The sequence below is a fragment of the Elgaria multicarinata genome, chromosome 17, assembly GCF_023053635.1.
Source record: "Elgaria multicarinata webbii isolate HBS135686 ecotype San Diego chromosome 17, rElgMul1.1.pri, whole genome shotgun sequence".
Classification (NCBI taxonomy): domain Eukaryota; kingdom Metazoa; phylum Chordata; class Lepidosauria; order Squamata; family Anguidae; genus Elgaria; species Elgaria multicarinata.
In genome coordinates, this window is record NC_086187.1 from 1,268,887 (window position 1) to 1,285,889 (window position 17,003).

The following is a 17,003-nucleotide window of genomic DNA, read 5'->3' on the forward strand; positions in this document are numbered from 1 at the left end:
ACTTATCATAGTTCTGAGTTTATTAAAATCAGCTTTCCTAAATTCCAGAGTATGTGTATGGCTACACTCGACTTTTGTCTCCTTCATAATCAAGAATTCAAGTATGACGTGGTCACTTTCCCCCAGAGTTCCCGTAACTGCCACTTTATCCACTAAGTCATCCTTATTGGTCAATATCAAGTCAAGGATTGCCGATCCTCTAGTTCCTTCCTCCACTTTCTGTAGGAGAAAGTTATCACCCACACATGTCAGGAATTTCTTAGATTGTTTGTGGGGTTTAATATTCTTTGTTAACATCTTTATCTTCTGTTTATTAACTTTGAAACCTGCTACTGCCCTAAATTCTTTCAGTTTTCTCATCAAGGTTTTGATACCCTTTAAAGGGTCTTCAAGAGTAAAGACCAAATCATCCATGAATGCCCTCAACTTGTATGACTCTTTATTCGACTATTTTGTTCATCTTGTCTAATGTTTTAATTCAGCAATTCTAACACCAAAATAAACAATAACGGTGACAGTGGGCACTCCTGTCTTGTCCCCCTTTGTATTTCACATGGTTTGAAATACAAACGATTAGGGGTGTGCACGGACCCCCCCCCCCCCCCGATTTGGTATGGACCCCAATTCAGGCCTTCTGAATCAGGTCCGATTCGGTTCAGATTAATTCAGACATCCCCCGATCCGCTTCGGATCCAAATTTGAAGCGAGTTTTGGATGTCCGAATCATTTCCCATAGACTTGCATTGGAAAACATAAACACCTATCATTTTTCAAGATACACACATGACACTTGGTGATCTTACAGATGGCGTATAGTGTCAGGAAATGACTTAGCAGAGATTAAGCAGCAGCACAGCAGCTTCTCAGTGTTTGACTCTCCTGCATGGCTTCTGAGCACCTTCCTTCAGAAAGAAATATAGTCACACCAAGTAGAGTTTTTCTTCAGCAAAGAGTTTACTGAGGTTTACAAGTATAATGTTCCCAAAACACATCCAGCAATAACAACACCAACAACCAGCATCCACCACACCAACATAACATATGTACAGCATTATATACATTTCATACATGGCATTGCACAGCATTGCATCAGCCAATTATTCAATTAACAGATGAATCAGGAGGCCACCTCTCTTGTCCTTGACATTTACCATCCAGCACTGATGAGTAACACCTGTGGAAAAACGAGGATCCAGACACTGTGCCAAGTCCAATTTTGCCCCTCCAAGGCTTAACCCTCTGTGGATAAATTCTCCCCATGACATATAGTTCATCAAGTGTAAAAAATTTCAGACAGATCTGCACATAAGTTGTCTTGCAATGAATTTTTTAAAAAAGATATTTTTCAGGCAATACAGTCATTTCAAAGTGCTATAACTTTTTTGTTTTTCAAGATACATCCATGAAACCTGGGCAACTGCCAGACAGCATATAGCTCGTCATGTGTAAAAAATTTCAGACAGATCTGCACATGTCTTGCAATGCATTTTTAAAAATGAGATTTTTCAGGCAATCCAGTCATTTCAAAGTGCTATAACTTCCTCATTTTTCAAGTTAAAGACATGTAACTTGGCAATGTGATAGCTTCCAAAAAGGACTTTAGGCATGCCAACACTGAAGCCCATCAGTTCATCTTCTGGTATTTATGATTTTTTTAAAAAAATTGAGGTTTAATTTTTTTAAAAAATACGCTTTTATTTTTACAGTTAAAGACATGTAACTTGGCAACATGATAGAACTTAAGTAGGGCTTTATACATGCCTAGTCTGAAGCACATCGGTTCATTCGCTGATTTTTAGTATTTTAAAAAAATATTTCCCCATCAGCCCCATTTACAAAATCTCCGTTAAAGGTAAATGTGTATTGCACTGCAGGCTACTTTCCCTGATTGTTATCTAAATGGAAAGTGCCTCAGGGAAGGGAAGGGAAGAGTGTGTACTTCTGAATTACAGATACAGACCTCTTTGCTGTGAGTACATGCTGTTCCTTTCCGTAATCTCTGTGTTCTTTTGAAGTGCAAATTTCCCCTATTTGAGTCTTCTGTGTGGTTAACACCTCCCTGAAGCACTTCCCACTTTAAAAATGACAGTGTATTCTTAAAAAAATAATTTTAAAACCTCAAACTTAAAAAAAATTCTAAAAATCAGTGGATGAATCAATATGCTTCAAACTTGGCAAAGATGAAGCCCTACTGAAGCCCTATCATGGTGCCAATTTTCATATCTATACATGGTTGGAAAAGGGTCCAAATTGCCAAATTGATCCAGACCAATCCGATTCAGAGCAATTCAGACCTCCCCCAATCCACTTTGGATCTGTTTTAGGGAGGTCCGAATCACCCTGATTCGGTTTGGATTTGGGATTCGAATCCCAAATTATTAAAAGTATTAATAATTATTTGCGTTTTCTGAGAGGTGTAAATAGATTTCACCCACTTTATAAAATTTACTCCAAAGTCCAATTTTTCTAGAGTTCTAAGTAAAAAAAACCTCCATGGTTATTGAATGCTTTCTCTGCATCCAGGAAAATCAAAGCAGCCTGTTTTCTACGACATTTAAGACCGTTCTTACATTGTCTCTCAAGTGCTTCTTAGGTAAAAAGCCACTTTGATCTTCATGTATAAATTCTTGTAGGACTTTCTTAAGTCTTTCTGCCAAAATTGCTGTAAATAGCTTATGATCATTGTTTAATAATGATATTGGTCTATCATTCTTTGTCAAGGTCAGGTCCTGTCCCTCTTTCGGTATAAGCATTATGTAAGCCATCGTCCAAGTATCAGGTATCGCCCCACTGCTCAAAACAGAGTTCATTGTGGACTTAAATGGTTGTAGAAGTTCATCCTCAAGTATCTTATAATATAAACCTGACAGTCCATCCAGTCCTGGGGATTTCCTCAACTTAATCTTTCTTATCACTGCCACCATCTCAGCTGTTGTTATAGGTCCATTCATTGCTTGTTTTTGTTCCTTTATAGTTTTCAGTAATTTTTGTTTTTCAATATATTTATCCATTAGATCTGTTTATCCATTAGATCCTGTCCTTTATACAAGTTCGAGTAGTATTGGTGAAAAACTCTTTGTATGGCTGTGTCATCTGTTAGTTCTATTCTGCTCTCCTTTATTTTTAATATTGTTTTCTTTTCTCTTTCTTTTCTCTTTATAAGCCAGCCATTTTCCTGGCTTGTTTGCTGATTCAAAACTTCTTTGCTTCACATAACTCCCCCCCCCCCCGGCATATCCTGTATTGTTAAGATTGATAGCTGTTGTTGAAGCATTTTAATTTGTTGAAGAACGCTTGCCTTTCCAGGCATTTTCTTTAGGTCTTCTTCTTCCCTTTTTTTGATCTCATTTGAAATGTTTTGTATTTTCTCTTCCCTTTTCCTCTTTAGTTGACTATTTTGTTGATCAAAATGTCCTCTCATATAAGCCTTACCTGCATCCCAGACCATTCGAAGATCTGTTCAGATTCAGATTCAGTTCAAATTATTCTTTCAGTTTTCTTTTACTGCTGTCCACCATACTTTTATCTTGCAGTAAGGTTTTGTTTAATCTTTGTGTGACTCCATTTCTGTGTTTCCATGCATCTACTAACCCCAGATTGTCCATCAGGTCAAAAAGACTTTTAGGGAGTTTGCCTTGATGACTTTGGATCTTTTTCTCCAATGTCTTATCTATTTGTGGTAAAATAACTCCATTCCAGTCCCCCATCAAACACCAATTATCATAGGATAATTATCATAGGATAATTTTTGTGAACCGCCCAGAGAGCTTCGGCTATTGGGCGGTATAAAAATGTAATAAATAAATAAATAAATAAGATAAATCAGAAAGTCTGGTAATCAATTTCTTGTAAAATTCCGCTTTATGATCACTGGGGGCATAAACACCGAACACCAATGTTGACACTCCATTTAAAATAATTTTAACACCCACATATTTTCCTTGTTCATTTGTCAGTATTAATGCTTGGTTTAAATATGATTTAATATATAAGACAACTCTGTTTTTCTTTTTTTCCCTTGCTGAAATAAATTCACCTAATTTTTTTTGTCAGTTAGATTTTTAACATCCTTTTTTCTAATGTGAGTCTCTTGTAAGCAAATGATATCTTGCTTTAGTTTTTTTTTAAGTAATGAAATATTTTCTTCCTCTTTTGAGGAGCATTTGCTCCATTGATGTTCCAAGTTAAGAATTTATAATCCATCTTTTCCTTTATATTAAAAATCAAAATGGAAAAGGAGACAATCTCATCCTCTACTTGTAGCACCCCTGGTGCTTATGTCCTCTTCCAATTTTGATTGTGGCTCCTCCCATTCTTTTTTGTGAGTTTCTATAAAGTGTCTTATCTTCCGTGCAGAGTTCAGCTTGTATCTGCAATCCTCAAAAGTAAAAACAACCCCTTCTGGGAGCTCCCAATGGAAACTGATCTTTTTCTGTTTCAATATAGTCATCAGTAATGCACAGTCTTTCCTCCTGTGTAAAATTCTCACCAGTATCTCCTTCAGTACAATTATTTCTTTGCCCTCCATCTTCATTTTACTCTGGTAATGCTTCTGGAGGATCTGATCCCTTATTGTTTTTCTTACAAAGTAAACAATAATGTCCCTTGGAACCCCTCTTGTTTGTGCATATGAGGAGTTTATTCTGTAAACACATTCTACTTCCACTTCCATATTATCCTCCTCAATATCCATAAACATTGACAAGCTTTTAATCACTTCATTTCTAAGATCACTTTCAGGGTTCGGGATAGATTCAGGGACAGATCTTAATATTCTTTGTCTTTTAAAACAAATATTCTTTGTCTTTTAATTCCCTAAGTTCCAGGAGGTCTTGTTCTTTTTTCCATTTTGCGTTCATAACTTCTGCTTTGAATGCAGAATATAACCACTCTATTTGCAATGCCTGGATCTCCCCCATCACTTGTTTCAAAACATTATCCATCTTCTTGATTTCTGGCATCAATTCCTCTTTCGTTCCCCTGATCTCCTCCTTAGTTTCTTTAAGTTGCTTCTCTATACGCTGTTCTATCTTGGCTCCTATCTCATCCATCTTCTTAGGAGATCAATGATTTTCTGTGATTGATCAAGCGGAGCCATCTTTCCTGTATTTTTCTTATGTTCTATTGGGTTTTTTTTGTCTCCTAAATCAATAGATCTTCTGCTCCCAGTGCTTTTCTTGGTATATCCAGCAGGTGTCTCCAGAGATCCAGTTCTACTCTGCCAGTGTCAGCCATTAGTTATCAGCTGGGAAACTGCCAGTTCCCATAGTGATTATCTTTGTTTACATTCCAAACATTCCATCCAGCTCAAAGCGGTTTAACTCAGCACAGCAGGGAGGTAGAAAGAATTAGAGAACACAAGGGGGGGGAAAGAAACATACAGACACTCCAATTTGTAGTAGATGATTTTACAAGTGGAGAAAATAATGAAAGGAAGCAGCTATCTCGTTTAAAGAATCCTCTTCTCTCCGGTTATGCTTAACAGAATTTTTTTTTACCCAGCCTTTAGCTCTGTCTGAGATCCCCTGCTTATTTTTCCCCTTCTTGAAAGTTAATTATAGCTCCGAAAGATCTAGTTGATTAATAGGTTCCAAATTCACACTTCTGATAGGAAGAAAACCGAAAGGCAGTTGCAAGCTATAGTCCAATCTAATTTAGCAATGAGAATTGTCTGCTCTTAGTGCTTGACATCCAGGCTCCAAAAACAGCTATCAGAGAAAGTTGAAAATGCCATTATCTCACCCTCTCCCAGATCTTCTGTAATTTTTGGCAGCAAAGTCCACATCCGAGGGTTTCAGATTTCTTCTGGCATCTCTAGGCAAATTCCCCTTATTTTCTGGGGAGCTTCCCATGACCAGAGTTCCCTCACCGCAGCGTTTAAAGCTGTTTTGTCTACTCCATGCAGGAGCAGTTAGAGCGACATCTCAGGGGGTGGAGTCCTCCTTTTTTTCTTTTTTCTTTTTGAAGGGAAGACGAGAGAAAATGCCTGAAGAATAAGAGAAGCTTCTCAGCGATGTTGCCACAATGGGGGTCGACGAGAACTGAGGGGAATGGGCGGGAACACCTCTCAGCATGCGCACGGCGCCGTGGGAGATGGGTTCCCACCCAAAACGCCTCAGCTTTAGAAGTTTCCCAATGGTTGTTCCGCGCAGGTGCACAGCCCATTCTGTAAAGCACAGAGACCATGAAGAAGAACCATGGTAACCACCTGGACTGGCTGTCTCAGTTGGGCACTGATGGCTAATTCCAGAAGGTGGTGATGAATCTTCCATCAGATTCAGGTGAAGCAGTGTTTGGGAACTATAATGTTGGGACGCAGTTTGTCTGACCATGGAAGTGGGACTCATCCTGTCATATTCCTGAAAGGTCAGATTAGCTATTTGAGTATGCACATTGTCACTGGAGTCTCAAGTAGCCTCCTTGACAGCAGTGTCTTCCAGCAACTGAGGCTTTGTGCAATACCCTACCAGGAACTTTATTAAAAATTGCAGTTATTAGTTTACTAACTGGATCATATTTCTTCATTCTTAAACTAGCTACATTGGTTCCCTTTCCATTTCTGAGCACAATTCAAAGTAAAACCCTAAGCCAGGGGTTGCCAACTTGTAGCCCTCAAGATGTTGAATTACAACTCCCATGAACTCTCACCATTGATTATGCTGCCTAGGGCTATTTTATTTATTTTTATTATACCACCCAACAGCTAAAGCTCTCCGGGCATTTCACAACAATTCTGCTTCCTGACTCAGGGCTGAGCAGAAGCAGAGAAGAGCAGCAGGCCCAGCTGAACTAGAAGCTAGAAAAGGAAGCCAGCTCCCAGAGAGCGAGTGAACAGGGGCAGCAAATAGGAGTTTGACAGGGGGTGTAGGGGAATAGGAGACAAAGGCAAGGAGGAGAAGAGAGGCCTCAAGGAAATCCAGGAGGCTGTCAATTCAAAGAGGCCATGTGCTGAGTGAAGAAGTAAAGGGGGTGTGGTGAGAGTTGCTGAAGGGCTTGAAGGGTGTGTGGCCTGATTGTTGATTGTTGTTGGCCTCCCAGTGACCTCATTCTGCTTCCTGACTCAGAGCTGAGCAGAAGCAGAGAAGAGCAGCTGGCCCAGCTGAACTAGAAGTTAGAAAAGGAAGCCAGCTCCCGGAGAGCGAGCGAGCGAACAGGGCAGCAAACAGGAGTTTGACAGGGGGAGTTTGGCAGCGGAGGTCTCTAAGAATTTTTTTAAAAAAAAACACAAAAAACACAAAACAAAAACACCACCAACAAAAAAATAATAATTAAAAAAACTTTTTTTCTCTTAAGACATACTCATATAGTTGCGCACCTTCAGAGAGGACAGGACAAAGCACAGGCAATTCCACTATAATCATAAAAGAAAAACAAAACAGAAATAGACAATATGGATGGAAAGGAGTCCCTAGTGGTGGTGACCTGCAAAGTGTGTGCAATGTTCATATTCCTGCCTGAGATCAACATGGGGTACACCTGCAACAAGTGCAGACTGGTGGCACTTTTGGAAGAAAAAGTGAGAGGACTTGAGCAGCGAGTGTCCACCCTCTAAGGAATAAGAGAAGACGAGGAGTTCTTAGACAGAATGGTGGAACTGCAACAGCAACAAGAAGCACATGAGATTGAAGAGCAACAGCCAGCTGAAGCAGAAGTGGAGTATACTGAAGGGAGGAAAACCAATGAAGAGGAAACTCCCTGGAAAAGAGTGACAGTTAGGAGCATAAGAACTAGAAGGCATTCTGCACTGGTGGAACCATTAGAGTTAAGCAACTGCTTTCAGCTACTGGAGGACAGTTAGCAGAGGAAGAATTACAGAAGACACCGTGCAACAGTGAACAAGAGGCAGAAGGCTGGTCAACCAAGAAGAGAAGAGTACTCAATGTGGGAGACTCCCTGCTGCGTGGGATTCCCAGGGATAGATGTCAGACTGACTTGCCTCCTTTTCTATTTCTTCTGTTGTTTTTGAACAACTTATATTCTTCAGTTGCTATATTCCAGTCATGGGAGTCATCCCAACAAGTTTCAATTATGCCTATCAGGTCGTATTTGCCTTCATGTAATAAAAGTTCAAGTTTGTTCTGTTTGTTTCCCATACGCTGTCCCATAGACATCGAAGATCATGTGTTTTATAGTCTGGCTTTGTTCCTACATTGTTGTGGACACTATTTTTGGGCACTATTGGAGCTGTTCTCTGTACTGTGGTGCATTGGCCTTCATCCATTGTTGCCTCGAAGTTTACGCCTTCCGCCCTCGTAAGATTCAGTTTAAAGCCCCTCCTGATCAAGTTCTTCACGCTGTGGCCGAACACATTCTTTCCAGCCCTTGTGAGGTGCAACCCATCCCTTGCCAGCAGTCCATGTTCCAAGTAGCGTAGGCAGTGGTCCCAGAATCCAAAAACTCTCATGTCGGCACCACCTTTGTAGCCAGTCGTTCATCTGGAGTATTTTTCTTTCCCTTTCTAATCCTCTTCCAAGAACCGGGAGGATGGATTGAAAACTACCTGGGCCCCAAAGTTCTTCAGTTTCCTTCCCAGAGCTTCAAAGTCTGAAATGATTTCTTCGTAGCTCTGCTTGGCGACATCATTAGTTCCCACATGGATGAGAAGAAAGGGGTATGTGTCCGTGGGCTTTATGAGCTTCGGTAAACCTTCAGTCACATCTCTAATCTGTGCTCCAGGAAGACAGTACACCTGGTGAGTCCATGGGTCTTCACGACATACTTGGGTTTCAATCCCACGCAGCAGGGAGTCTCCCACAACGACTACTCTTCTCTTCTTCTGGGTTGACCTGCCTACTGCCTCTTGTTCACTGTTGCACGGTGTCTCCTGTACTTCTTCCTCTGCAAACTGTCCTTCAGTCTCATCCTCCAGAAGCTGAAAGTGGTTGCTTAACTCTAATGGTTCCACCGGTGCAGAATGTCTTCTAGTTCTTATGCTCCTAACTGTCACTCTTTTCCAGAGAGTTTCCTCTTCATTGGCTTTCCTTCCCTCAGCATACTCCACTTCTGCTTCAGCTGGCTGTTGTTCTTCAATCTCATGTGCTTCTTGTTGTGTTTCAGTTCCACCATTCGGTCTAAGAACTCCTCGTCTTCTTTATTCTTTGGAGGGTGGACACTCGCCGCTCAAGTCCTCTCACTTTTTCTTCCAAAAGTGCCACCAGCTTGCATGTTGAGCTCAGGCAGAAACACGGACATTGCACACCCTTTGCAGGTCACCACTTCTAGGGACTCCTTTCCATCCATATTGTCTATTTCTGCTTTGTTTTTTCCTTTCTGATTATAGTGGAATTGCCTTTGCTTTGTCCTGTGCTCTCTGAAGGTACACAACTATATGAATGTGTCTTAAGGGAAAATGAGATTTTTTGGTTGGTTTTTTTTTTTTTTTGGTTGGTTTTGTGGGGTTTTTTTCTCTTTATATTTCTCTTTGTTTTTTCCTCTTTTTTTTTCCTTAGAGGCCTCCCCTTGACCTCCCCTGCTGAACTCCCCCTGTCAAACTCCTGTTTGCTCTTCCTGTTCGCTCGCTCTCTGGGAACTGTCTTACTTTTCTAGCTTCTACTTGAGCTGGGCCAGCTGCTCTTCCCTGCTTCTGCTCAGCTCCAAGTCAGGAAACAGAATGAGGTCACTGGGAGGCCAACAACAATCAACAGCAATCAGGCCACTAATTGCTGAGTACAGAGTACAATCAGCAATCAGGCCACACACCCTTCAGGTCCTGCAGCAACTCTCCACACCCACCCCTTCCCTTCTTCACTCAGCACTCAGGAGCACATGGCAAGCACACGGCTTCTTTGAATTGGCAGCCTCCTGGATTTCCTTGAGGTTTCTCTTCTCCCCCTTACCTTGGTCTCCTCTTCCCCTACACTCCCCCTGTCAAACTCCTATTTGCTCTTCTCTGTTCACTCGCTCTCTGGGAACTGGCTTACTTTTCCAGCTTCTACTTGAGCTGGACCAGCTGTTCTTCCCTGCTTCTGCTCAGCTCCAAGTCAGGAAACAGGAAATCTTGTAACTGTGCATTTGGTTTCTATTTCCTAGATGTAGAACTTGGCATTTATCCATATTAAATTTCATTCTGTTGTTTTCAGCCCAGCCCTCCAGACTATCAAGATCACTTTGAAGTTTGTTTCTGTCTTCCAGGGTATAAGCTATCCCACCCAATTTTGTGTCATCTGCAAATTTGATAAGCGTTCCCTGCACCTCCTCGTCCAAATCATTAATAAAAATGTTGAAGAGCACTGGGCCCAGGACTGAGCCCTGCGGTACCCCACTCGTTGCCTCTCCCCAGTTTGAGAAGGTTCCATTGATAAGTACTCTTTGAGTCCGATTCTGTAGCCAACTGTGAATCCACCTAATAGTTGTTCCATCTAGCCCACTTTTAGCTCGTTTGTAAATCAGAATGTCATGTGGTACTTTGTCAAAAGCTTTGCTGAAGTCAAGATATATGACGTCCACAGCATTCCCACAGTCCACAAGGGAGGTTACCCGATCAAAAAATATCAAATTAGTCTGACAGGATTTGTTCCTGACAAATCCATCTTGGCTTCTAGTAATCACTGCATTGATTTCAAGGTGTTTACAGATTGACTTCTTTATAAACTGCTCCAGAATTTTCCCAGGGATGGAACTGGTCTGTAATTCCCAGGTTACTCCTTTTTGCCCTTTCTGAAGATACGGAAAACGTTAGCGTCATATATCTTGACTTCAATATATAACAGCCTCATATGATTTCAAATGGGCCAATCATCTGGAGGGCTGCAAGTTGCCCACTCCTGCCCTAACTAATTTAGGGGAGCAATCCTATGCCCCATAAAGAGCATCAGAGGACATTGGATTGTTTGGTTTCTGGGACCTGAGCTCCAACTTCAGAGTCCAGAAACTTCTCCCCCTCATAGCCAGTGTGATTCTCTTCATATTGGCTACATCTCTGTGCTTAGAAAAGGAGGCAGTCTCAGGGGTGGGGAGGGGAGATTGGGGAGTTTCCTACACAGCTTCCTATGCACTCCAGCCTCCTTCCCTCCTGCTTGGAAATGGCATTGGTAGACGGGCAAAACTGCCTGTCTAGTGCAAATGCAGGGCGGCTGGAGCACAGAGGCGAGGAACGCCTTGTGCTCCACCTGCCCGCATTGGATATTCTGCAGCCTCTGTCTTTGGAGACTGCCAACTATAGTATTGTGCCCTAGGCCTGCCTGAACTATGCAGTCATTATCTCATCCTCTCCCACAAAGACAAAAACTGATGAGGCTCAGAGACAAGTAGCTTGGCAGACACACTGAGTACAAGGCAGAGGTTGGGTCTGAGCCCACAATGCCAAATCATATTTGCCCCCACAAAACACAACAAAATACCCATTTCACAGAAGGCAAACTGGTGACGCACAGACAAACACACACAGAGACAAAACACTCCACCTTCCCCCCAAGGCACATACACAAAACCCAGGTCAAAATAAACACAAGCTAACACCACATAAAAACAAAACAAACAAGAGACGAAACACACTGCAGTCACCCATCATTTCTATTATCTAAGAATTGTCTTCCTTCACTCCACTCCCCACCCCACCCCACCCCCAGCATTCTTGGTAATAAAGACAGTGCTGGAGGCCAGAACGTCGCGGTGCAAGCATGCCAGCTTCCTAGCTTTGTAAGAAACAGTATTTTAAAAAAATCTTAGAAGTATTTATTTTTTTAGAAGCAAGGAGGGGCAGGAAGCCTGAGAGCACCAAGGGAGGGACTCCTTTTCTCTCACTCAATGCAGGGGACCACTGCGCCACAAGGGAGCCTTAGTGTACCTGAGCCTTAGTGTACTCTTAGTGTACAGAGCAAAGGTGCTGAAAAAAAACTGCAGGTGCCTCCACCCCAAGTTGGAAGCGAGCACAATACATGAAACTAAGGGAGACATGTCATACTGGTTCAAGTAGCATGCCAACTTACACAGTGCAGAAGCTAAGTGCCTTCATGTACAATTCCCATGCTTTTTACAGTATTAATAAATTTGAAAGCACAAGAGGGTTTTTGATTCTACAATACTAATTTAAGTACACAACCATGGAGAAAAGGACTCACGGTCCAGGATTTCTTACCCAAGAATTCCGCTGTAAGCGTTCCACCGAAAGGTTTGCTCATGCTGTGTGACGTTATGGAAGGGGCAGAACTCATATTTGTACCTAAATATTAAAGACACTTGAGACTTTTACATTCAGTCAAAGTTTATAGCTTTATGATCCAGCATCTGAATCAGCTACTTACATAGATTCCACATAACTGAAGCACTTGCCTGCCAGCACAAGAAGGTGTGCAGGGCCTAGAAAGCAAACAAAAGGACTTATCAAGGCAGCCCAAATGGGAGAAGGTGGAGGCAATGCGATATCACAGGCAGGCAGGGAGCTCCTGAAGACCAAAACTGTGTTTACCGCAGCTTCTTTGTCTTCAAGTGTGCATAGATTTTTACCAACATGCCAGTGAAACTCAGCGGCTCCCTCGCTTTTTGAGCATGGCCCTCACCCTCCCGCAGAACTCACCTGAAGTCAAAGAGGGGGCCACCTTAGGCTGGAGGCGATTGGATGGGGGCAGGAAAGGGTTGTTCAGCCTTATCAGGGAAACAAGAGAAAGAGAACATAAGAAGAGCCATGCTGGATCAGACCAAGAGACCATCTAGTTCAGCACTGTTCACACAGCAGCCAACCAGCTGTCAACCAATCCCGGCTGTTGAAACCTTCCCTCATAGGGGAGATGCTCCAGCCCTTTGATCATTTTAGTTGCCTTTTACTGCACCTTTCCCAGCTCTACAACATATTTTTTTAGGTGTGGTGACCAGAACTGTAAACAGTATTCTAAATGTGGTCACACTACAGATTTATATATAAATGTATTGTATATGATAGTAGCAGTTTTATTCTCAATTCCTTTTCTAATAATGCCTATCATGGAGTTTGCCTTCTTTACAGAGACAGCACACAGAGCTGACATTTTCATCGAGCTGTCCACAACAATTCTTGGTCAGTCACTGTCAGCTCAGATCCCAGCAGGCTATACTTGAAGTTGGGAGTTTTTGTCCCAAGTACATCACTTTACACTTGCTTATATTGAACCGTATCTACCATTTGGATGTCCACTCTCCCAGCTCTGGAGCTCCTCACAATCCCTTTTTGTTTCAGCCCTAAATAATTTGGTGCCATCAGCAAACTTGGCCATTTCACTGCTCACCCCTAATCCCAAATAATTTATGAACAAGCTGAAAAGTATTTGTCCCAATACCGATCCCCGTGGGACCCCTCTATAAAACTTCCTGACTGTTAGAGCAGTACGACAATGGAATCAGTTACCTAGGGAGGTTGTGGGCTCTCCCACACTAGAGGCATTCAAGAGGCAGCTGGACAAGCATCTGTCAGGGATGCTTTAGGGTGGATTCCTGCATTGAGCAGGGGGTTGGACTCGATGGCCTTGTAGGCCCCTTCCAACTCTACTATTCTATGAGTCCCTCCATCAGGAGAATTAACCATTTATTCCTACTCTCTGCTCTTTAACCAGTTACTGATCCATAAGAGGACCTGTTCCCTTATTCCATGACTGCTAAGTTTGCTCATGAGTCTTTAGTGAGAGACTTTATCAAAAGCCTTTTGATAGTCCAAGTAAACAATGTCCACCAGATCACCCCGTCTACATATTTATTGACATTATCAAAGAACTCTAAAAGATTAGTGAGATAAGACTTAACTTTGAGGAATACACATTGATTGTTTTTCAGAAGGACTTGTCCTTCTACAGGCTTACTAATTTTATCTTTAATAATGTTTTCAACCAATTTACTTGCAACACACATTAAACTAACTAGACTGTAATTTCCTGGATCCCCTCTGGGTCTCTTTTTAAACCTTAATGTTATATTGGCTATCCTTCAGTGCTCTCACCTCATACAGATGATGAACTTAGGGACATGTTGCAAATTTTGGTTAGAATATAAGCAATTTCATATTTGAGTTCTTTGAGAATTCTAGGATGGATACCATCTGGGCCTGGTGATTTATTTGCTTTTGTTAATAAGGTTGAGAACTCCATCTTTTGTCACCACTATTTGCCTCAGTTCCTCAGACTCCCTTCCTAAAAACATCAGTTCTGTATCTTCTGCAGTGAACACTGCAGCTTCTCTGCAATCCCCCTGTCCTCTTTTAGAACTTCCTTAACTGTGTTGTCATCCAACAGTCCAACTGCTTCCCTAGCTGGTTTCCTGCTTCTGATATATTTACAGAATTCTTTATTGTTGACCTTGATGTTATTAGCAATGTGCTCTTCAAAGTGTTTTTTGCATCTCTTATTGTTTGCTTGCATTGCCTTTGTGCAAGCTTGTGCTCCCTTTTATTTTCCTCACTTGGGCAAGACTTTTATTTTCTGAAGGAAGCCCTCTTTTCTGTAACAGCTTCTTTGACACTCCTGGTTATCTGAGACTTGGTGCTAACTTTCCTAATATTTTAGCTGAGCTTCTGTTATTGTGGGTTTGAGTAACTTCCAAGCTGGTGCTCACTGGCCATGCAATCCAGTCCCATTAAAAAATTGAGAACCAAAGATTTTCTCTGATGATATTCGATCTTGAGGTACTGGATTACATAATAACTTGGGTAGACATTCTGATTGTTGGGCAAAACTATTTTAGGCACTATTTTCAAAATCCCAAATAATTTTCTTTAGGTCACTAGTTTTCATCAAACATAGAAGTAACTATCTTGTGTTTGGTATCAAATTATAGGTTTCCAGGGTCAAAGAGTTCAAAGAATATCTTATTTGAATAGTTGGAGTATTCCTTCCACCATTTTCCAAGATGCTGAAATGTCTTGTTTTCTCATTTTTGATAAATTTATGTACAAAAATGATTTTGGCTTTAATTATTTTGGAATGAGGTCAATAATGGCATTAATTTTGTTGGAAAAGCAGTCATTCCACCATTTAAAAAAATGGTACCCAAACTTTCCTCCTACAATAGGCCATGTAATGTAAATGTGTAATTTGTATGGTCATATTTTCAACACTGTGGTTTAGTAACGGTTTATTACACCATTCATTTTATTTTGTATACTTGTCAGCTATGGTAGGCATGATGTGGGCAGAATTGGTACAAATCTTTTATACTCACTGACTTTCAAAAATGTTACATTTTGAGTGAGGTTTCTAGATGCATACAAGGTACTTCCCCACTTCCTCAAAATGGGAGTCTTCAAGTGTTCCCCAAATTCAGTAAGATATTTTGTTGGTTCAGAGCAGGGCTGTGCTCCGCTTCACGGAGTAGAAGCAATAGAAAGGCGGCCTGATTTGCCTCCGACAAAGGTGGAGATGAAGCAGGTCGGGGGGCTGCGGATCAAGGCGAAGAGGATCGAGACCAAGCAGATCCTTCGCCTCGATCCAGAGCTCCAAAGAAAAGGTAAGTGGGGGCTTACCTCGCACTGCTGCAATCCGTGTGGCGATGGCGGCAGAGCCAGGTAAGGGGGCAGAGGAGGAATGCAGGTAAGGGGGGAGGAGGGAGGGGGCCTTACCTGGCGGCCACCGCAATCCGTGTGGCGACAGTGGCAGAGCCAGGTAAGAGGACAGGGTCTTACCTGAGTCTGTCGCATTCCGGCAGCAGCTTCCCCTGAGCCCGAGGACTCAAACTGGAAGACCAGGCCACAACCGCAGCCTGCCCTCCAACTTTGAGCCTCGGCCTCAGGGGAAGCCGCTGCCAGAACACAATGGACGCAGGTAAGGGGGGAGGAGGGCCTTACCTGGCACTGGCACCGCCACCGCAGTCCGTGCGGCGATGGCGGCAGAGCCAGGTAAGGGGGCAGGGGCTTCACCTGAGCCCGAGGACTCAAACCGGAAGACCAGGCCGCGGCCTGGTCTTCTGGTTTGAGTCCTTGGGCTTAGTTGAAGCCACCGCCGGAATGCGACGGAGCCAGGTAAGTGGGGAGGAGGGCCTTACCTGGCACTGCTGGCGCCGCTGCAGAGCTCCGATTCAGATCTGGAGCTCCGCAGTGGAGCGGAGCAGCCCGTAGGTGGATCAACGGATCGGGGGTCCATGCACAGCCCTAGTTCAGAGCTCAAAGCTTCAACTTTCATCCCGATTTTATTAGTTTCAATATCTCCTGTTAGAATATGAGCCATTATGACCACTCTTGACATCTGTGGACCTAACGTTTTGAAGAGTTCACGAACTGGAATGAAGCAACAATTTTTCCCTGTTGCAAAATGTACCCATAATTGTACCTTTGGAAAACCAATTGGACATAAACCAAAGAAACAAGATTCACCCCGGAATTATCTGGTAACCACGAACATCTGCAGAGCATTCGATCTTCCAGAGCGGAGATTGGCCACTTCCAAACCCATCGATTAATATCAGAGCGGAGATGTGCCCAATCCGACTTTCTAATGTCTCTGAAATTATCTGACTGGTTTTCAGGCATCATTGCTGTGTGTGTGTCCATTCTTATGCTGTCCATAGCATACAAACAAGCAAGGGGACACACGTAGTGTCTCTGTGCATGCCTTATAGAAAGCTAAGGCCTGTCTGACATCTAGTGTATGCAGCGTGGATTCCAAAGGCGTAGACAGAGATGGAAGAAGGTTGGTAATATCAAGTCCTGATTTACATGAAAACTTGATACCACCTTAGGAAAGAAGCGAGAGTACCTTGTCACGGTGAATGATGAGGAACGGTTCATCAACATGAAGGGCTCCAAGCTCACTGGCCTGCCTTGCTGACATAATAGCCACAAGGAAAACTACTTTCCAAGTCAATAGCCTAAGGTCTGTTGTTGCCATGGGTTCAAATGGCTTGGTAGAGAGGGCATGCAGTACTACTGAGAGGCTCCAAGATGGGGTTGGTTGCTTAATTGGAGGTTTCAAGTTCCGCAGTCCCTTCAAGATCCGATGGACTAACCGGTGGGAGAAAACGGAATATCCTTCCACAGGGTCATGGTATGCTGATATAGCAGCCAGATAAATTTTCAGCAAAGAAAACTGGAGACCATTGTCTCCTAACAT

At 42.6% G+C, this 17,003-nt stretch overlaps 1 protein-coding gene across 1 annotated transcript in view; it reads right to left on the reverse strand.

The window, feature by feature from the left end:
• The window catches only part of GNPTG (N-acetylglucosamine-1-phosphate transferase subunit gamma), an 81,544-nt gene that overhangs the window by 46,065 nt on the left and 18,476 nt on the right, over positions 1-17,003 (reverse strand). Inside the window, exons 3-5 of the mRNA XM_063143333.1 lie at positions 12,515-12,582; positions 12,243-12,297; positions 12,077-12,160 (exon numbers count right to left, since the gene is read on the reverse strand). Coding sequence (XP_062999403.1) covers positions 12,077-12,160; positions 12,243-12,297; positions 12,515-12,582 — 207 coding nt within the window. The remainder of the gene's footprint in view (positions 1-12,076; positions 12,161-12,242; positions 12,298-12,514; positions 12,583-17,003) is intronic.